This window comes from Pagrus pagrus, assembly GCF_965226575.1.
Source record: "Pagrus pagrus genome assembly, chromosome: 24".
Taxonomy (NCBI): Eukaryota; Metazoa; Chordata; class Actinopteri; order Spariformes; family Sparidae; genus Pagrus; species Pagrus pagrus.
This window is the reverse complement of record NC_140206.1, coordinates 4,130,173-4,152,104: the sequence shown is the minus strand read 5'-3', so window position 1 is coordinate 4,152,104 and position 21,932 is coordinate 4,130,173. Positions and strand designations below refer to the sequence as shown.

Here is a 21,932-nt window from a genome sequence, read left to right as displayed (position 1 = left end):
GCCATTTTGTAAAAGTATATTCTTGTATTGAGTGTGTTTAACAGTTTTTAAAGGGTTAATGCTGGCAAGGAGCAAACCAGTATTTATATCAACCAGAAGCTGCTGCTTTCATTGTGTATTAATGTCAACACATGTAAGTTAATATATCTGGAAGGACGACATTTTATAAAAAGCTTTCCACTCTGCAGTCTGTACGTGAGCTAGCAAAAAACATGACTAAGCTAATTTAGCTGGTGTTAGCTAGCAGGTTGCCAGGCAACCATGCACCGTCAATTTTTTAATTAATATTTTTTTATTTATTAGTTAACTTCTGCTGCAGGCTTTCACTAAACATTATTTATTTAGTCTGAGTGGCAAAAAGAAAATGTCGTAATATTAATCAGTGTTTGTTTGATGAAATTGACACTGCGTCATCGTCTATAAAAGAGAGATGAAGTTGACAGCACTCACTCACTTCCTCATTTCAACACACGGTCAGGACAAACTTCTCCTGAACTCTCCCTCCGCTTGTCTTTTACGACTTTTTAAAGTGTTATTTAAGCCTCTGTGCTTCTTCTGTGAGTGTTTCTACATTTATATTATCTTTATAGTTTCTACAAGAGAATAATTTCCGCTTTTTATGCTCGTTTTCATTCATTTGAACGAGGATGGCGCCGTTGGTTCTGGTGGAGCTGTTCATCGTCCTCCTGTCCTTCACTGCGATAACAGCCGGTAAAGGTAAGTTTTAGAGGATAATATCACGTTTATAAACCTGCTACCTGTGATTTTACATCTGTAGCCTCATATAAACGTCCTGTGTATGTTTATTGAAGCGTGTAGTGCCGCGCCCACAGGTATGGTGATTGTATTGATCAACACACCTCCTCTAAAGCAACTGCAAACAGGAGTTCAATAGATATTCCCCCTTAGAAGTGTAATATAGTGAAAGTAATGTAACTATTCGTACTTTACTTAAGTATTTCCATCTGCTGCTACTTTATGCTTCCACTCCGCTACGTGTTAGAGGCAGATATTGTACTTTTACAACACTACATTCATTTGATAACTTTAGTTACTAGTTACTAGAAGAAGTGTAAGTAATAGTACCATACTGTATAAATACTCTAGATACTACTAGATCTATCTATCTATCTATCTACTTAACTACAAGTAAAAGTTCTGCTATGGCTATATTACTTACTGTAAGTACACTGAGTATGAATTAGTTTGTAATGTACTTAGTTACTTACTTCCTTACATACACACACATATGATGGGCTAAATGAATACATATTCAGATCAACAATGTGATTCTTCAATATGAATCAATTACTGTGATATACAATCAATGTAATGCAGTATAACAAGTACAAGTATGTAAAGAGTACTCCTTTTGATGCTACGAGTACTTTCTGCTTTTGCTGATTTTACATTTAGGACAGAATGTTTAACAACAATAATGATAACTCAGAACGAACTATAACATTTCCAGACGAACCGATCTACAAGGCAGTAGGAGACGAGATCGTCCTCACTCCAGACTCTGTGGACAGTCCCATCACCAGCATCATGTGGAAACACAATCATGACATCGCCATGGAGTGGTACGGAGACGAGATTGGGTCCTTCCGCCATTTTGAAGGTACAATCACATATTTCACCTGAGATTTAACGCCAAATGGATCTGATCTGATTTAGTGATTATCAAATACCTTAAATCACCCATAATTCTTCTAAAACACCCTGAATTTACTTCTGATATTTGCCAAACATCTTACTCAAAATCAAAATATTAGGTTTTATATGAGATGCCTTAAAGCCTTGAATTAACAAATCCAGTATAATCAGTTATAAACACTTTTTGAGGTGTTGCTAAGGTGGGAATTTGGCCTGGGGGTCATTTTAAGACATTGTCTTCAGGTATTTTGCTAAGTTAGCCCCAGATGTGTGCTAAATGAATGGTTTGCAGGATATTAATGTACATATTGTACATATTTGTAGATCGAGGCACGCTGAATACGTCGACTGGAGCGCTGACGATCACAGAGCTGATTCGAAACGACAGCGGCAGCTACACGGCCGAGGTCAACAACAAAGTCACGGGCACTAAGGAGCTCCGGGTTATCTGTAAGTGGAGGAATCCGGAGTGAAGTCTGGAGAACAGATGGGATGGTTTGATTGAGTCTCCTTGTTTGTTCCTTTGTCCATCAGCTCGTGTCTCCAAACCGTCGGTCTCGACACAGTGTGACGGTGAGAATAAATACTGTGTCTTCACCTGTGAAGGCAGCACCACAGACGCCGAACCAATCACCTTCAGTTGGCGTGCAGGTGACAACCAATTCGGGTCAACCAATGTGCTCCAAATATCCAAGGTATAATGTCTCTCCACTGGAGATTTACAGGAGCCACTGCAATAATAATAACAGCTTTAATCACTGAAATATTTAATATTAATAACACTAACAAAATGATTATAGTCTAAATATGATGTGTGATGATGATGATGATGATGTTGATGATAATAGGGGTCAGACAGGACCACAGGATCAGGACCAGCGGGCACCGGGGACCAGCAAAACAGCGACGTAAGTAACAGAAAGAGAAGAAGACAGATCAGGAGTTAAAGTAGTAAACAGTAATAAGAAGTAGTAAACAGTAGTATGAAGTAATGAATTCTGTTCAAATGTTAGCACGCTAACACGCTAAACTCAGATGGTTTAGATAGTAAAGCATGTTCACACTGTCATTCTGAGCATGTTAGCATGCTAATGCTAAAGCTTAAGCACCACAGAGCCTGTACGGCTGCGGCCTGTGTTGTTTTGGTTCCTGGCTTTCCTGGAAAACGTCCAGCAATGGAAACGCAGTAGATTCACTATGCTGTCCTCTGCAACAAGATAATTCAAGTATCAAACTTGCAGACACATTAAATGTCGGGCTACAGTGTGTATAGTGAGACACATCCTGGGTTTTAATCCTTCAGCACCACTGAAATCATTTCAAATCACCGTTTCCTGATGAATTGTTCACATAACTGTCTTCTCCCTGTTGTTATTGCTGGCAGTCTGAGCATGTTGCACATACAAACGTGTGTTAGCTCCTGAGCTGCAGGTTAAATGATCTTTTCATTCTCTAGCATTGGAAGGAGCCAGAGTTCAGTTGTATAATGGAAAACCCTGTCAGCGACAGTCGCAGTGATTCAGTCTCCAACCCTGTCGCCCCCAGTGAGTCAAATATCTACTTTAACAGCATTTTTAACATCTTAATGTCTTAATTCTGAATATGTGCTCTTACATGTGTTACAATATGTTGAAATCCTTCATTTTCTTTGTAGGGGGCTCGACAACCACAATTGTGATCATAATCGCAGTAGCAGTAGTTTTAGCAACAGTAGCAGTGGTTGTGTTGGTCATATGGAAATGCAGAAAAGGTAAGAAGCCATAAATATTGTTTGTGTTACTTTTAATTACATTACTTGCAGTTTTTTTAATGCAACAGAGTGGATGCTCTCGTAGTATTAGATATTATAATGACAAGCAAGTTTTCCAGTTAAGATATAAGATGGAATAGAGTCTAAAAAACAGAAAAGTGTTTAATAAAGAAGCCTGAGTGAGAGGAATGAAGGTTCAAGACCAGACAGGCCTCCAGCTGCACTGCAGAGACTGTGGTAACACTGGATACTTCCTCAACACTGAGAACATTCTCACAGTGTGAGTCAACATGAGGCGAAGCAGAACTTGCCTCAGAATCATCACGTTTTTACGTTTCCCTCAGTATCAAAGTAATCCAGTGACAGCTAACTGTAGATCGATGATGACAGTGCAAACAGGAACTGCTAATAGCTAATTCGGCATATTTTTAATGGTGCTAATTGGCCAAATGTTTACAAATACTGGCTATTGGTAACATTATACTACCTTTTTTCACTTTGAGAACCCACGTATTAATTAATTCAAAGCCACGTTAACAAGAGCAGTTTCACAAGTTTAACACAATGTGACTGTTTATTTACCAGTCGAACTTTCCTGTCAGCTCTTGATCGCGGGTTTCCCCTGGTTTCCCCTTGGTTTCCCCCGGGTTTACTCTATGATGAAACTCTCAGTGTTGAAACAATGATAGCTTCCTGATTCAAAACATAACATGGTGATTAATGTTTGATTTCATTAAGTTACAACATACATGTGTTCATCTTCAAAACAGGACAATGCGCTAAAAGGACGGCACAAGGTAAGAAAAGAAAATCCACTGTAATTCACTTATTTGTCTTTGATAACCTACATATTAATAATATCAATTTCTGTGTTCATACCGTGTCAAACATGCTTGCATCCAACATTTTTAAATATTTAATATCGGAATTTTTAACATGTTTTAAATGTATTCAGCCTCAAATAAGCAAATAAATAGTTGAAAATTACAAAGAAATTGCATTTAAAAGACAATAAAAAGCCAAAACATGGTTTAAGCAACATTTTTAAACTTATTTTATCATTTGACAGAGGAAGTGATGCTTGAAAATTTCCATGGCTTGACACCTGCTGCGTCTGGCGATACCAACAATGTAACTGGTGAGTAAAATGTTATTTAAGGATAAAAAAAGGTGTGACAGTTGGACTGAAACAGAAAATCTGATTTGGTCAGTGATTGCAGAGGTGCAAGAAACACCCACCCAGGACTCAACCCCTCCTGTGGCCCCAGATGCCAGCGATGAGACTGGTGAGTAATGTTATAATAACCAAAACGTTTAAAAAAAAAACCGTTTCCAGTCGTGTACATTTACTCACGGTCTGCTTAAAGGTCCCATATTATACTCATTTTCAGGTTCATAATACTAATACTACTAGAATAGCTTCACTTGTTTTAAAGCTCCTGTCTCTTTAAGGCCAGAAGTCTGCTCTGATTGGTCGGCTCACACACACCTGAGCCAGCACCACTAACAACAACAACAGAGCAGCTGTGCTAAATATATTCTTACGTTCCAAGCTAGTTGCTATGCAAATGTGTGACATGGTGATGTAGTGTGATGTCACAAAGTCACGGAAGTAAAAGCGGGACTACTGATGAGGCGTTTAAGGAGCAGTGTTTTCTGTGGGAGAGAGGAGCTTCTGTTGGTGCAGACTTTGACCTTTTCAACATTTATATGCACAAGAACCTTTAAAACACTGAGGGGAAGGAAAGACACAAAAAACTTCCATTTTCTGCCTTTTTATACTTTAAAACCGCCAGTTACTTGATACAAATCAAGATTTTACACAACAAACGTATGATAATCTCATAATAGAAGATGTTTCCCAACCTTTTTTGCCTTGTGACCTCTTACACTTACGCAGTATTCAGTTGTTTGAGGACCTGAAAGTCCACAAGCTTAAACACACAATAAATGTGTGTAGCAGAACTTTATTCACAATCCCTCATGTTTATCTTGGAAACCACCATCAATGACTCAGAACTGGCTCCGTGTTGACGCTCTGTGCTTCAGTAAAGGATGTGAGTACTTCCTCCACCGCTGCAGTTTCACAAGCGTCCAACATGAGAGAAAACTTCCTCTTGTGTTAGTCTTTAACACGTTTTATTAATCAATAGTAATAAATAGTCTTCAGGTGACGTTTTGTAGTCTCAGTAGCATCTTGTCAAATCAATTTAAATCATTATTACGATTCTGGTTTTAAACAACGAGTGTCTGTGTGAATTTTTTTAACAGCAGTAAACATCACAGAGACATCAGCGTTGCTTCAAAATGGCCTCGGAGCACCTCCCCAGAACCCGACAACCGTTGTGTCCGTACATACCAACCATGTAACTGGTGAGTAAAACATTATTTAACCTGATCTGAATGATAATAAAATCATTGATTGGTCGTTACAGACATGTTCTTAACATTTAGTGATTCCATCGATGACTGAGGCTGAAGAAACATCCACACAGGACTCGACACATCCCGTGGACTTGGATACCGGAGATAAGACTAGTGAGTAAAACCTTATCGTACTAAACAGGACTGACGGGCAGAACCGCGACAGCCACGTTTGTTTTCTCCACCATTTTGACCACGAGAATGACGAATTTTCCTTCTCTGTCTGATTTAACAGAGAGGCTGTCAGTGATTTCTGAAACATCCCACCAGGACTCGACAGCTGCTGCCAGCGAGGAGACAGGTGAGGAACGTTTTAAAATACTCCATTTTGGCTCTTCACATATGAAACATTGAATTATCCAGTTTCATGAAGAAAAATAAATCTGGAGTAGGTTCCCGTAAGAATTATGGACCTCGAGTTGACAGTTTTTGGATTCACGTCTGTTCAAAAGTCATGTATGTTTAAGCTCTCTACATGTTTATCCTCCAAAAACACAAGTAAAAGCCTCAATGTTTAGTTAGAAAAAGGCAAGAAGCAGAAGAAGTCTGTCTTCAGAGACCAGTGGGAAAGATGGCCGACACTTTCTGGAGTCATGAATGTGACAAATCTTTTATTATTTGACAGAGAACTCAGCTGTGAAGTCAAACGGTCAGGAGGAGCCGCCAGAGGACGAACAACAAGACGAAGACCAAACAGACGTACCTTCGGCTCCCCGTCGCCAAAGCTATGGTTATTATCAAATAATAGATTCTGTGTAGGTCAGTCTGAAGTCTGAAGTCTGAAGGGTTTCATCTCTCTGTAGCTGCTGTGAGCTGCAGTGTTTATGATCGTTCCTTTATAGTTACATTTTCAAGCGAAGGTACTACGGAGGAATGTTTATGAAGGATTCTCATCCCTTTGTTCGGCACTAAACAGCCAGTGTGTTTGTCTGTGATGGGTCGTGACTCAAAAAGGTTGAGAATCACTGAACTACAGAACCTTTTTGGGCTCATGTAGGGGAAAGCCATCTGGCCAAAACATGATATCATGATCTATTTAATCGCAAGTTGGAAGACGAAGGGAAAGCCAATCAGGAAACCTATCTATTTGGCAACATCACTCTTTTGGTTTGTTAACGTAGCTTGAACTTGTTGGTCAGTAAAGGTTGTGTGAAGTTAAGAAACAGAAGTAAGACGACGTAACATACTCTGATGACTGCGATTCACGTAGACGGAAACCACCACCAACCCCCTGGGCTTATGCAGTATCTACTTTAAGGTGTTCCTGTTTGTGGGCACAGTGCTGCTGTGCAAGTTCTCATTTCAGCAGCACAACATGAGACAAAAGTGCCGCAGTGTGCTGTTTTTCATACGACTTCATTTTTCTGATTCCTGTTGCTCCTTCCTCTTTTTTTTTTTAATGACGTTTAATGGCTTACTGCAGCTCTCGTCCAGTGTCGTAATGTGATAGGATCGAGACACTACAAGGCTGACACGGCACACACCGTGACACTAGCAGACAGATGGTGCAGTGAGTTGGATGGCAGAGGGTGTATTTAGTTCTGAAGTAGTCCAGATACAGAACAGTGAGGTTATGAAGAACCTTAAAGGGGCAACATGTAAGAGTTTTAGTTGAAAACGTACAAAAATGTACTAAAACTTCCAGCAGAATGTGAAGAAATAGCAGTTTTGTATCAAGTTACTGAGATATCTACTGAAGTTAGCATGCTAACCAGCTAGCCACGGCCCTTCCCAGTCCAAAGCACTAGCTGTACAGCTAGAGCATACTAGCTAATGGCAGCTCTAGTGAGAAGCAGTTACTCAGGGAGATCATCTGGTGATGATCTGGACCAGTGAAAGTTTATGGAGACACTGGAGACGAAGGAGCTGCAGTAATCAATACAGGATGTAATCAATGATACGTTTGTCGCAGTAGCTTTTTGCTCTCAGGTACAAAACGGTTCTCGAATAGAAACTTTGGTGGACTGAACCTCCTGCTGCAGAGTTTTAACACCAGGTGCTGAAGTTAAAGTGCCTCTTTAAACTAAACAATGGTGCAAAATGTCCTCTGAGACACACTAATGCTGCCTGCAACGCCAAAGTATTTATCTAGAATACATACAGTCGCTGTTGTAACCTAAATATGTATCAATATTTCACTGCATATCAACTTAAGTGCTAATCTTTTATATATATCTGCAGCACGTGCACTGTTATTTTTGATAAATAAAAGGTATTTGTCACTTAAGCAACAGAAAGAAGTCCAAGTAAATGTTACACAGAGCCTGAACCAAATGTAAAACAGATGATCAGAGTGTTTCTCTCTTGCAGAGGTTTAATATTCAAGCTATGAAAGGAGCTTTTTTAAGATTTTCTAAGAAACATTTTATAACGTCCAACACGCCAAAGAGAAGAAGATTGAGATTTATTCTTTACCTTGATGTTACATATCAGATGGAGGTGTGTGGTTGTTGGAAGAGTACAGCTTTTTATTTAAAATGTCCTCATGAATGTAGTTTAGATCTTTTTATTTGCTGTTCCAGCTGCAGGCACAATGTGTTATGTTATTTTATAGTGTTTCTCTGCTGCTGATGCTGCTGCTGCTGCTGCTGCTGCTTGTTCCTTATCTGTCCACCAGAGGTCCTCATAAAGCTGTACCTTTGTGAAGCAGCTGTGTTTCATTTTATTTATTATGTGTATGTGTGTGTATGAAGATGGATGACACGTTGACTTTAGGCTAATTAGATACAATGAAGACAAATCTGCAGAAGTATAATAGGTGAAGACAGAAAATGGGTTAAACAAAAAAGATAATTAAAAGCACAAAAGTACTTTTAAGTTCATAAGTTCTCTCAAAAAGGCAGATAAAGGGTTAGTTTTTTAAATTTTTACACTTTTTTACAACAGATTTCAAGACTTTTCCACAGTTTTCATGTCGTCCATCTTTATACACACTCTCAATTCCATTACTTTTATTTTATTTATCTTGTTCCATTAAATTTGTCCTATGAAATGTGATGCCAATCTGTATTTGTATGTTTTTGTGAAGCTCTGTATGTACGAGATGCTTTTAAACTATTTGCACATTTCCTTTGTTGAAGACTGTGATGAGCACTAACAGAATTTACTGTAGTAACTAATAATTTAGTAAAAATGTACTTAAATGCTTTATACTGACATGAACGGCTCATATTAAATATTATCACGTTGCTGTAAGACAGCATGGACGCCTCTCAAAAGCCTTTTCTCACCTGTGGCAGCTACATTAGAGTCTGTTTGCACTGTGACAAGCTTTGAAACCACCTGCTGTACTGTACGTTCTGTTGAGAACGTGTGTTTAAGCTGTATAAAAGCTGAATAAATGACTGGTCATTAAAAAGACAACAATAGATAGCGTCTGTGTTTCATTTTGTTTAAAGTGTGTTCAAATGTTGGAATATGCTAAATTAAAGCATATTATCAGCTGAACAGTTTAAGAAGCCCTGTATTATTCATAGTTGTTTAGGTGTTACTGTGTTTACGTGCTACATTTTCAGAGTTAAATTAGGGCTTTTATCTATGAAGTTTGGTGCAGATGTTCATGTTCCCTTGAGGATGAATGCCGTTTGATTTTGTGTTTACTGCTAACTAGCTCTAGGTACTATGTCATGTAAAGGTTTAACCAATAATATGTCTCGGGTGTTGTGCAGATGACTAAATGTCTTCATTCATACATTATATCAGGTATGCAAGTTGTTAAATTAACAATTCTGGGCTAGCGTACCAAACTCCATGTAAAAAAGTACAAAAATAAGCATTTCTCCTCAATTGAGTAGTTTATTGTAGGCCTAGTACTGTCCAAGTACAAACTTAACTCCCATTAAAACTATATTATACTGAATATATGGAAGAAATCCATCCATAGATAACTTTAAATAAGATTAAAGTTTACAAACAGTACAGTGAGTTATTTTTTAAAGATATTTTTAGAAAAGGAATAATAACCAGCCACCATTTTGTAAAAGTATATTCTTGTATTGAGTGTGTTTAACAGTTTCTAAAGGGTTAATGCTGGTAAGGAGCAAACCAGCATTTATATCAACCAGAAGCTGCTGCTTTCATTGTGTATTTAATATTAACACATGTAAGCTAATATATCTGGACGGACGACATTTTATAAAAAGCTTTTCACTCAGCAGTCTGTACTGAGCTAGCAAGACATGACAAAGCTAATTTAGCTCAGGGATTGCTGTTAGCTAGCAGGTTGCCAGGCAACCATCAATTTTTTAATTAATATTTTTTTATTTATTAGTTTACTTTTGCTGCAGGCTTTCGCTAAACATTATTTATTTAGTCTGAGTGGCAAAAAGAAAATGTCGTAATATTAACTAGTGTTTGTCATCTCCTCATCCAGTTACTGCGTCATCGTCCATATAAAAGAGATAAAATCAGTTGGCACCACTCACTCCTCTGAACAGCAGACGGTCAGGACAAACTCCTGAACTCTCCCTCCGCTTGTCTTTTACGACTTTTTAAAGTGTTTTTTTAGCCTCTGTGCTTCTTCTGTGAGTGTTTCTACATTTTTAAATCTTTACAGTTTCTTGAAGCGGCTTTTTAAGCTCGTGTTCATTCATTGAACGAGGATGGCGTCGTTGGTTCTGGTGGACCTGCTCATCGTCCTCCTGTCCTTCACTGCGTTGACAGCCGGTAAAGGTAAGTTTTAGAGGATAATATCACGTTTATAAACCTGCTACCTGTGATTTTACATCTGTAGCCTCATATAAACGTCCTCCTGTGTATGTTTATTGAAAAATATAGTAAAAGTAATGTAACTATTCGTACTTTACTTGAGCATTTCTACATGTTAGAGGCAGATATTGTACTTTTGTCCTCCACTACATTCTTTTGATCAGTTTAGTTACTAGACGAAGTAAAAGTAATAGTACCATACTGTATAAATACTAAATTACAAGTAAAAGTTCTGCTTTGAAAACGTTGAGGTATTTGTACACAAGTATTTCCATTCTCAGCTACCTTATACCTCCACTCCACTACATTTTAAAGGGTAAATATTGTACTTAGTTACCAGTTGCCAGTAGAAGAAGTCAAAGTAATAGTACCATATTGCAAAAATACTTAATTACAAGTTAAAATGAGGCATTAGAAATATTACTTACTGTAAGTCTATTTTGATTTTGTTTATGAAATATGAGACATGACATTATTTTCTCCAGACGAACCGATCTACAAGGCAGTAGGAGACAAAGTCGTCCTCACTCCAGACTCTGTGGACGGTCCCATCACCAGCATCAAGTGGAAACATGATCGTGAAATCGCCATGGAGTGGTACGGAGACGAGATCAAGTCCTACCTCCATTTTAAAGGTACATTCACACACATTTCACCTGAGATTTAACACCAAATGGATCTGATCTGATATAGTGATTATCAAATCCCTTAAATCACCCATAATTCTGCTAAAACACCCTGAATTTACTTAAAATCACTCAAACACTCAAAATAAAAATATTGGGTTTTAGAAGAAGATCCCTTAAAGTTTTGAATGAACAAATTCAGTAGATTTTAATGGGTTATAAACACTTTTTGAGGTGTTGCTAAGGTGGGAATTTTGCCCGGGGGTCATCTTAAGACATTTGTCTTCAGGTATTTTGCTAGGTTAGCCCCCAGATGGGTTTTCTGCATGGACTTGTGTTTTATTTTACCCCCTAAATACCTTGACCTGTGCAAATAATCTATTAAATATGCCTTAATATTTTGAAATCCAAAAATTATCCTCATAAAAATCACATTTAAATGTGTAGTATTTGATAGGTTAACCACAGATTTGTGCTAAATTAATGGATTTCAGGGTATTAAAGTGTTTTGATGGGTTTTCTGCAAAGAGAAGGGTTTACTAAAATCCCAATTAAGTTTCCTTTATTACATAACAATTAACTATTGGATTCACCACAATAATTTCTACGTTTTACATATTTTTTTACAAACATTGGAAATCTGGATCCTTTTTCAGAAGCCAAATCAAACTCTGTCTGTACATATTTGTAGATCGCGGCATGCTGAATACTTCGACTGGAGCGCTGACGATCACAGAGCTGATTCGAAACGACAGCGGCAGCTACACGGCCGAGATCAACGACAAAGTCACGGGCACTAAGGAGCTCCGGGTTATCTGTAAGTGGAGGAATCCTGAATGAAGTCTGGAGAACAGATGGGATGGTTTGATTGAGTCTCCTTGTTTGTTCCTTTGTCCATCAGCTCGTGTCTCCAAACCGTCTGTCTCCAGATGGTGTAACGCTGAGAATAAATACTGTGTCTTCACCTGTGAAGGCAACACCACAGACGCCGAACCAATCACCTTCAGTTGGATTGCCAGTGACTACATTTTTAGGTCATCCAATGTGCTCCATATATGGAAGGTATAATGTCTCTCCACTGGAGATTTACAGGAGCCACTGCAATAATAATAACAGCTATAATCACTGAAATATTTAATATTAATAATACTAACAAAACGACTATAGTCTAAATATGATGTGTGATGATGATGATGATGATGATGTTGATGATAATAGGGGTCAGACAGGACCACAGGATCAGGACCAACGAGCACCGGGGACCCGCGGTTATTCCAGCAAAACAGCTACGTAAGTAACAGAAAGAGAAGAAGACAGATCAGGAGTTAAAGTAGTGAACAGTAGTTTGAAGTAACAAACAGAAGTATTAAGTAGTTGAGAGTAGTATAAAGTATTACGCAGTAGAATAAAGTAGTAAACAGTAGTATAAAGTATTCAGCAGTAGTATAAAGTACTACTAGTAGTATAAAGTATTAAGCAGTAGTATAAAGTATTCAGCAATATTATTACTAGTAGTAGTACTAGTAGTATTAAGAAGTGAATTCTGTTGAAATGTAGCACGCTAACACGCTAAACTAAGATGGTGTACATGGTAAACTTAACGTCTGCTAGCATGTTTACACTGTCATTGTGAGCATGTTAGCATGCTAATGCTAAAGCTTAAAGCACCACAGGGCCTGTACGGCTGCAGCGTTTCCTGATGAATTGTTCACATAACTGTCTTCTCCCTGGTGTTATTGCTGGTAGTCTGAGCATGTTGCACATACTAACATGTGTGTTAGCTCCTGAGCTTCAAGTTAAATGATCTTTTCATTCTCTAGCATTGGACGGAGCCAGAGTTCGGTTGTGAAATGAAAAACCCCGTCAGCTACAGTTTCAGTGATTCAGTCTCCAACCCTGTCGCCCCTTGTGAGTCAAAATTCTACTTTAACAGCATTTTTAACATCTTAATTCTGAATATGTGCTCTTACATGTGTTACAATATGTTGAAATCTTTCATTTTCTTTGTAGGGAGACCGATACCCATATTATCGATCATAATCCTAGCAGCAATAGTAGCAGTGCTTCTGTTGATCATCTTTATCGTATACATATGCAGAAAAGGTAAGAAGCCATAAATATTGTTTGTGTTACTTTGAATTAGTCAGTTTTTTAATGCAACAGAGTGGATGATCTTGTAGTATTAGATATTATAATGAAAAGCATGTTTTCCAGCTAAGATATAAGATGGAATAGAGTCTTTAAAAACCATAAGAAGTGTTTGATAAAGAAGCCTGAGTGAGAGGAATGAAGGTTCAAGACCAGACAGGCCTCCAGCTGTACGTCACAGGCTGTGGTAACACTGGATACACCTGAGAACATTCGCAGAGTGTGAGTCAACGTGAGGCGAAGCTGAACTTGCCTCAGAATCATCACGTTTTTACATTTCCCTCAGTATCAAAGTAATCCAGTGACAGCAAACAGGAACTGCTAATAGCTAATTCGGCATATTTTTAATGGCGCTAATTGGCCAAATATTTACAAATACTGGCTATTGGTGACATTATACTACCTTTTTTCACTTTGAGAACCCACGTATTAATTAATTCAAAGCCACGTTAACAAGTTTCACAAGTTTAATACAATGTGACTGATTATTAACCAGTTGAATTTTCCTGTCAGCTCTTGATCGTGGGTTTTCCCCGGGTTTCCTCTGTGATGAAACTCTCAGTGTTGAAACGATGACAGCTTCATGATTCAGCAAAAAAACAGAATTACAAAACATAACATGGTGATTAATGTTTGATTTCATTAAGTTACAACATACATGTGTTCATCTTTAAAACAGGAAAATGCGCTAAAGGGACGGCACAAGGTAAGAAAATAAATCCACTGTAATTCACTTATTTGTTTTTAATAATATACATATTAATAATATCAATTTACATACGTATTACATACGTAATATGTACGTATGTATAATACGTATATGTATATTATGTACGTATTGTACATAAGTACATGTACATAATATGTAATAAATTATTTAAAAAACAACTGATAAAACACTTTAAAATCAGTCCAGATAGATCATCTGGTGTAATCCAAGTTTTCAGCAGCTGCAAGATCCCAAATGAATTTGAAAAGACATTATTTACATGCTTGTTGAAGCTGAAATCTACGTGTTTATACGTGGTCAAATTTACACTGAAATATCTTCGTCTTGTCAAATCAATTTAAATCATTTTACGATTCTGGTTTTAAACAACTAGTTTTTTTGTGAATTGTTTTAACTGCAGTAAACTGACTGGTTCTGGTGTTCCACGATGACTGAGGCTGAAGAAACATCCACATAGGACTCGACACGTCCTGTGTCCTTGGATACCGGAGATAAGACTGGCGAGTAAAATCTTATCGTGCCAAACAGGACTGACAGCCAGAACCGTGACAGCCATGTTTTGTTTTCTCGACCATTTTGGGGATGACGAATTTTCCTTCTCTGTATCATTTCAGAGAGGCTGTCAGTGATTTCTTAAACATCCTGATGCCTCATTCACACAGTTTTGTTTTCTGTCCATAATTATGGACGTGCACCTCTTACACTTACAATAAGTACATTTGTCACAAGAAAGAAACCACAACATATCACCGTCGATAAAGTAGAAAAAATAGAAACGATCTTCAAGCCCTCATCTGAGCAAGTAGCTGCTATTTATTAAGGATACCTTAAGTACATAAGTGCTATGATTTTGTTTGTTTTTTGTTTTATTTTTTGTTTTTTTTTGCTTTTTTTGTTTTTGGGGTGGGGGGGTGGGGAGGTTGTCATGCTATGCGGGGTCGAGGTGAAGTCTGAACAAGTAAGTCTTGAGTCTTTTGAGGAAGATGGCGAGTGACTCTTCTGTCCTGACATTGGTCGGGAGTTCGTTCCACCACTGGGGCGCCAGAGCAGAGAAGAGTCGTGACTTCGCTGAGCGACATTTGTTTGCTCTTAGCGATGGAGGTACCAGCCAATGTAGTAGAGCGAAGTGCTCGTGCTGGGGCGTGTGGTCTGACCAGTATTTGGAGGTAGATGGGTGCAGTTCCGTTGACGGCCTTGAAGGCAAGCACCATCTTCTTGAATCTGATGCGGGCCGCAGCAGGAAGCCAGTGGAGGTCACGGAGGAGGGGGGGTCACATGGGAGAATTTGAGTAGATCGAAAACTAGGTGAGCGTTCTGCATACATTGCAAAGAGTTAGTCGCAGAGGATGGGAGTCCAGCCAAGAGCGAGTTGCAGTAGTCCAGGCGGGAGATGACCAGCGGTTGCACCAGGAGTTGCGTCGCTTCCTTTGTGAGGAAAGACCGGATCCTGTGGATGTTGTAGAGGGCAAATCTGCAGGATCGGGCCACCGCGGTGATGTTGGGGGTGCAGGATAGTCAGTCGTCGAGGATTACGCTCAGGTTTCGTGCAGTCGATAAAGGCAATACCATGACATCCTGACAGGTCCATGTGAGGGCAGTGTTTCCCCGGGATGAAGAGGAGTTCAGTTTTACTAAGGTTGAGCTTGAGATGATGTGCAGTTGTCCAAGCGGAGATGTCTGCCAGACATTCGGAGATACGCGTGGCAACGTGAGTGTTGGAGGACGGGGGAAAGAGTAACAGTTGGGTGTCGTTAGCATAACAGTGGTAAGAGAATCCATGTGATGTGATTGCAGAGCCTAGTGATCTAATGTATAGTGAAAACAGAAGCGGTCCTACTACTGACCCTTGAGGAACACCAGTTTCCAGGGAGCAGGGTTTGGACAAGGAGCCAGAGTGGAGAGGAGGATTTGGTGGTTGACTGTGTCAAACGCAGAGGATAAGTCGAGGAGGATGATGACTGATGAGTGGGACGAGGCTCTGGCGGCACAGAGCGAATCACTGAGGAGGGCCGTCTCAGTGGAGTGAGCAGTCCTGAAGCCTGACTGATTAGGGTCAAGGAGGTCGTTTTGTGAAAGGTAGGAGGAAAGTTGGTTGTAGATGGCACGTTCCAGGGTTTTAGAGAGGAACAAGAGAAGAAATACAGGTCTGTAGTTTCTGATGTCAGCCAAGTCTAGGGTGGTTTTCTTTAGGAGTGGCTTTACTGTAGCTGTCTTGAAAGGAACTGGAATACGGCCTGAAGTGAGGGAAGAGTTGATCAGGGTGGTGAGGAAAGGCAAGATGTCATGTGAGATGCTTTGGAGAAGAGAGGAGGGAATCGGGTCGAGGGAACAGGTAATGGCACAGTTAGACATCACTAGTGTGTGAACATCTTCAGAGGAGAGAGGGCTGAAGCAGGTAAGGCTGTCATAGGTGAGGGTTGGGGGAGGTGCTTTCTGGGAGGGCATAGGAGTAAATGAGGAGCTGATGTCTTTTACTTTCTTGGTAAAGTAAGTTGCAAAGTCATCAGCAGTGAGGGAGGGGGAGGGGTGAGGAGCGAAGAGAATGTGGAGAATAGTTTCCTGGGGTTGGAGGCAGAGGAGTTGATCTTTGACAGGTAGAAGGCAGATTTGGCTGCTGAAACAGTTGATGTGAAGTCAGACAGGAGGTGGTGGTAGTGAGCAAGGTCATCAGGATGATGTGATTTTTTCCATTTTCTCTCTGCTGCTTGTAACACCGATCTGTTGGTTCGCAGCGATCCAGACAGCCAGGGAGAGGGGGGAGATGATCGTGCTGGTCGGGAGGTGAGGGGACAGAGAAAGTTTAAAGAGGAGGAGAGGGAGGTGACAGAGTGGAGGAGGTGGAAAGTAGAGAGAATTGTTCTGTGGATGGTAGTGAGGAGAGAACAGTTGAGGAGAGAGTGGAGGGAGAGAGGGATTTGCAGATCTGGAAATGTAGATCTGGGTAAGTGGTCGAGGGTAAGAACCTGGTAGGACCACGTGGGTGGAAAGAGGAGTCCAGTTCCTCCTCCTCAACCTGTTTGTCTAGGGGAGTGTGAGAATGAGTAGGCAGTTGAGAGGGCAGCTGGAGTGGCAGTGTTTTCTGGAGTGATCCAGGTCTCCGTAAGGGCCAGGAAGTGGAGAGTCTTGCAGGGAGGCATAGGCTGAGATGGTGTCCGCCTTCTTGACTGCAGACTGGCAGTTCCATAGCCCCCCTAGTACTTTAAGTTCAGTACCGGTGGAGAATGTTGGGTAACAGAGATTGGCTGGGTTACAGCCTCGAATATGGGTCTCCGGTGAAATCTTCTCCGGTTTGATGTCCTGACAGGGATTGGGTAGGACTCATGGCTGCGATGGATGGTGGACAGTGAGTTACTTGGACTTCCTCAATAGACTCCCGCAGAGAGACTCCCTAAGTCTTCGTTCGGCTGCCCTGACGCTGCAGCTGACGCTGTAGTGACTAGCCCATATGTGCTAGATTTACCTCATGCAGACTTAGCTCCGCCCTGCAGTCAATCCTATTCAACACACCTGACTTGGCAGAAACTCACTGATAGCTACTTAGCTTCAATGGTTTCACAACAATTGACACAAAAAGTATCTAGACAAGATTATATATTTCAACTAACTTTCCTCACAGAATGCCTAAACACTGAATCTACAATTTTCTCCTCACTCACCAGCAGCAGTGCACAGCTTCCTGTGGTGAAGGTGCCTCTTTAAACAAAACAATGGTGCAGAATGTTCTCTGAGACACACTAATGCTGCCTGCAACGCCAAAGTATTTATGTAGAATACATACGATCGCTGTTACAACCTAAATATGTATCAATATTTCATTGCATATCAACTTCAGTGCTAATCTTTTATATACATTTGCAGCACATGTGCTGTTATTTTTGATAAATAAAAAGTATTTGTCACTTAAGCAACAGAAAGAAATCCAAGTAAATGTTATACAGAGCCTGAACCAAATATAAAACAGATGATCACTGACATTATTTTACAGTGTTTCTCTCTTGCAGAGGTTAATATTCGCTTTTTATTTACAAATGTCCTCATGAATGTAGTTTAGATCTTTTTATTTGCTGTTCCAGCTGCAGGCACAATATGTTATGTTATTTTATAGTGTCTCTCTGCTGCTGATGCTGCTGCTTGTTCCTTATCTGTCCACCAGAGGTCCTCGTAAAGCTGTACCTTTGTGAAGCAGCTCTGTTTCATTTCATTTATTATGTGTATGTGTGTGTATGAAGATGGATGACACATTGACTTTAGGCTCATTAGATACAATAAAGACAAATCTGCAGACGTATAACAGGTGAAGAAAGAAAATGGGTTAAACAAAAAAGATAATTAAAAGCACAAAAGTACTTTTAAGTTCATAAGTTCTCTCAAAAAGGCAGATAAAGGTTAGTTTTTTAAATGTTTACACTTTTTTATAGCAGATTTCAAGACTTTTTCACAGTTTTCATGTCGTCCATCTTCATACACACTCTCAATTCCATTACTTTTATTTTATTTATCTTGTTCCATTAAATTTGTCTTATGAAATGTGATGCCAATCTGTATTTGTATGTTTTTATGAAGCTCTATGTACGAGATGCGTTTAAACTGTTTGCACATTTCCTTTGTTGAAGACTGTGACGAGCACTAATCACAGTATGAACTGTAGTAACTAATAATTTAGTAAAAATGTACTTTAATGCTTTATACTGACATGAACAGCTCATATTAAATATTATCACGTTGCTGTAAGACTTTTACTGCCGTGGTTTCAGATTAAGTTACCAGCACAATGAGATGTTCACATATCGTGCAGCTGAGATTATAAAGTGTCAAAAGGTGACAACCACCTGCTGTACTGTACGTTCTGTGTAGTAGCTGTTCATGAAAGAGGATCTGATCAAGTTACAGAAACTCACAATAATTTGCTGCAAATGGTCAAAATGGAGGTTGCAGGTAAAACCAAGAATTTGAACATTTAACATCCATTTGTTTGAGAACGTGTGTTTAAACTATAAAAGCTGAATAAATGACTGGTCATTAAAAAGCGAACTAGAGAGCGTCTGTGTTTCATTTTGTTTTGCAGTGATTTTATGTGTCTGATGTTGGAATATATTAAATATCAGCTGAACAGTTGAAGAAGCTGTGTTTTATTCGTAGTTCCAAAAACATAGTTGTTTAGGTGTTACTGTGTTTACATGCTACATTTTCAGAGTTAAATTAGGGCTTTTATTTATGAAGTTTGGTGCAGATGTTCATGTTCCCTGGAGGATGAATCCTAATTACTTCAGTGATCCCCAAACTGTCCGCCTAGCGCCACTGTAAGGTTTGGATGTGCTTCTTCATGGTATTTCTCTCAGAAGAGATTTTGGATTGTTTGCCACGAAGTTTGGTGCAGATGTTCATGTTCCCTTGAGGATGAATGCCGTTTGATTTTGTGTTTACAGCTTACTAGCGAATGTAAGCATGCTAATACGCTAAATTTAGATGGCGAACATGGTAAACATCTGCTAAACAAACAAGAAAAGGAGCATTTAGCATGTTGATGTTCGCATTTAGCCCAAAGCACTGCCTCACGGACTCATTTTAAACCATATGATGATCATTTATAACTTTAAATTAAAACGATTTACAGTTTTTAAGGCTGAAAATGTATCCTATGTGGTTTATTCTGCACTACATGAACCCTCCAGAGACTCATTATTGAGTATCAACCTCATGAGGCCTATCCACACTTCGGATTGGTTTATAGTGAGCAGATTGTATCTCACACCTTAATTTATAGATCTAGATGTTTGTGACCTTTTGGAAACTCACCTTCCTGCCATCCAGGTGGAGCAGTTTATTTCACCTGGCAGCTGTAGACAAACAACCCTTTTTGGACGGAGACACAAAGCCCAGTTATTCGTCTCCTCGCTGGTGGGCGCGAGGACACAACTCTCATATTGTATGTTCAGACAGAAATGACAGCACTCATCTACAACATAAGTGCTACCTTCAAGACGACTCTTCCTGAACTCTGACAGCTGAGAGCCAGAGAGAAGATGGATGGAATTTAAATTTGAAGTGTGCAAGCGTGACAAAGGGGGGTCGTAACAACAACACATGCCCTGAGAACACAGCCGATGGCGAAAAGAAAAGTGGGCTTATCTTTACGTGTGCACACAGGAGGAGATCCAGACTGTGTCAGAGGGATTTTTCTATTCAGTCGTATGGTTCAGGTGTTGGGGAGGGCATGTTCTGACAAACCCTATTACACTGACACCGACTTTCCTTCTGCCTACTGAGGTGTGAAAAACAAAGAGAAGTTTCTTGCATTTTTGGGGAAAATCCAGATGATCTAAATTTTGACTTGCTTTCATGCAGAAGGATCGTAAACACAAGGTGGATGTGTGGGTTGATGGTGTGGCGTAGGAGGTGTTGGTGGAGGGGTAGTAATAGAGCGTCTGTCATCATGCGAAGCCTTTCTCTCTTTAAGGAATGCAGCTTCAGTCCGGAGCACAGACAGGTGCCACACTGCAGGCTGACATGTCTGAACAGAATCAGTCACACACATGGAAAACTTAGATCAGCCAGAGTCTATGATGCTGAACAGTTTGTATAGTCATGCACCTTAAAGTTATCAAGTTTATATTTTTGGTTTTGCGTATGTTTTGAATTTGTACCTTATTGAATTTTCATATTCTAAACTTGTTTTTAACTGCAGCTGCTGCACAAGAATTCCCCTCAGGATGAATAAAGTATTAATGTATTGTATATTATCGGATTGTATCTTATCAGCTCTTAACTCATTAGCTCCGTATCGTATCGTATCGTATCCTCTCTTATCGTATCGTATTGTGTCGTATCATGTAGTATCGTATTGTATTGTACCATACAGTATCATACCTCACCGTACCGTACCATATCTTATCGTATCGTATTGTATCATATCATATCTTACCGTATTTTATCAGCTCCGTATCGTATCATATCGTATCGTATCGTATCATATCTTATTGTATCTTATCAGCTCCGTATCGTATCGAATCGTATCGTATCTTATCGTATCGTATCTTATCAGCTCTGTATCGTATCGTATTGTGTCGTATCATGTTGTATCGTATTGTATTGTACCATACAGTATCATACCTCACCGTACCGTACCATCTTATCGTATCGTATTGTATTGTAACGTATCGTACCTTATTGTATCCTACCGTATCGTAATGTATCGTATCGTACCGAACATTAACCTACCTTGTTGTATCTTATAATATTGTTCCTTGTCGCATTGTATCATAAGTACTGTATTTCATTTATCGTATGATACCATATTCTACCTTATCATATCGTATTGTACCTTACACTACTATCCTGTATCTTATTGTATTGTATTGGACCATACCTTATCGTGGCATATGGTATCATATCATATCATATCATATCGTACAATCTTATCGTTTTGTAACTTACCATACCGTACCACACATTGTATCGTATTGTATCGTAGAGTCAAGAACCATGTAACACCAAAACATCATCTTACCTACAAATTATAAATTATATATTTACAGTTTATATATTTACAAAATTACCTGTTATTAACATGAACATATCATCCATCAATGTCAAATATGAATCCTAGATGCTGTATAAACTGTATATAGACATGTTGCAGATACTGTCAGGAGGTGAAGTTCACAGAATCAGTAACTTCTTCTAAGCCTGTTCTTGAAACTGATCATTTTTATCTGTGTCTAACTCTTATGGGATGACATCTTTTTTATTGCTTTTATTCCTTTATTTGTATTTTCCATGTTGTCTTTTTGTGTTTTGCATGTTTGTACGTGGCCAATAAATCTGATTATTTACACTTATAATTAGATAATTACTGGTTTGACTTCCAGTTTTTATCAATGAATACACCTCT

General features: G+C 39.2%; 2 protein-coding genes and 1 long non-coding RNA gene across 8 annotated transcripts; 2 read left to right on the top strand and 1 right to left on the bottom strand.

The window, feature by feature from the left end:
• The first annotated feature begins 387 nt into the window (after positions 1–387).
• Positions 388–9,198, top strand: LOC311253219 (uncharacterized protein). 5 transcript variants are annotated; one of them, XM_084347029.1, is made up of 14 exons: positions 388–717; positions 1,472–1,621; positions 1,981–2,106; positions 2,191–2,351; positions 2,505–2,564; positions 3,113–3,200; positions 3,311–3,406; positions 4,177–4,203; positions 4,476–4,544; positions 4,627–4,692; positions 5,681–5,779; positions 5,861–5,944; positions 6,066–6,131; positions 6,456–9,198. In XM_084347029.1, exons 1-14 carry the CDS (start codon positions 648–650, stop codon positions 6,587–6,589), a joined length of 1,296 nt encoding a protein of 431 aa, XP_084203155.1. In that variant the 5' UTR covers positions 388–647; the 3' UTR covers positions 6,590–9,198. The 5 variants fall into 5 exon arrangements, with proteins under 5 accessions (XP_084203155.1, XP_084203156.1, XP_084203154.1 ...); XM_084347028.1 differs by having other exon boundaries at positions 392–717; positions 5,678–5,779; XM_084347027.1 differs by having other exon boundaries at positions 392–717; positions 4,618–4,692.
• On the bottom strand, positions 8,734–19,066 carry LOC311253221. The gene is made up of 2 exons (XR_014621648.1): positions 18,871–19,066; positions 8,734–9,112 (listed from the first exon to the last, which is right to left on the bottom strand). It is a non-coding gene; the product is annotated as an uncharacterized lncRNA (long non-coding RNA).
• On the top strand, positions 9,837–14,886 carry LOC311253169 (T-lymphocyte activation antigen CD80-like). Of its 2 annotated transcripts, none has more exons than XM_084346955.1 (10): positions 9,837–9,862; positions 10,203–10,501; positions 11,023–11,172; positions 11,855–11,980; positions 12,065–12,225; positions 12,382–12,453; positions 12,984–13,071; positions 13,174–13,266; positions 13,991–14,017; positions 14,442–14,886. In XM_084346955.1, exons 2-10 carry the CDS (start codon positions 10,432–10,434, stop codon positions 14,447–14,449), a joined length of 795 nt encoding a protein of 264 aa, XP_084203081.1. In that variant the 5' UTR covers positions 9,837–9,862; positions 10,203–10,431; the 3' UTR covers positions 14,450–14,886. The 2 variants fall into 2 exon arrangements, with proteins under 2 accessions (XP_084203081.1, XP_084203082.1); XM_084346956.1 differs by lacking the exon at positions 9,837–9,862 and having other exon boundaries at positions 10,164–10,272; positions 10,386–10,501.
• Positions 19,067–21,932: the final 2,866 nt, after the last annotated feature.

What these genes read in the sequence shown, in the direction of transcription:
- LOC311253219 (XM_084347026.1), top strand. Translation starts at nt 648, where the DNA reads ATGGCGCCGTTGGTTCTGGTGGAGCTGTTCATCGTCCTCCTGTCCTTC. An exon ending in TAAGGAGCTCCGGGTTATCT is followed by an intron (nt 2,107 to 2,190) that starts GTAAGTGGAGGA and finishes TTTGTCCATCAG; the next exon opens with CTCGTGTCTCCAAACCGTCG. An exon ending in AGATGCCAGCGATGAGACTG is followed by an intron (nt 4,693 to 5,677) that starts GTGAGTAATGTT and finishes TTTTTTTAACAG; the next exon opens with CAGTAAACATCACAGAGACA.
- LOC311253169 (XM_084346955.1), top strand. Translation starts at nt 10,432, where the DNA reads ATGGCGTCGTTGGTTCTGGTGGACCTGCTCATCGTCCTCCTGTCCTTC. An exon ending in ATGTGCTCCATATATGGAAG is followed by an intron (nt 12,226 to 12,381) that starts GTATAATGTCTC and finishes TGATGATAATAG; the next exon opens with GGGTCAGACAGGACCACAGG. An exon ending in CTCCAACCCTGTCGCCCCTT is followed by an intron (nt 13,072 to 13,173) that starts GTGAGTCAAAAT and finishes TTTTCTTTGTAG; the next exon opens with GGAGACCGATACCCATATTA.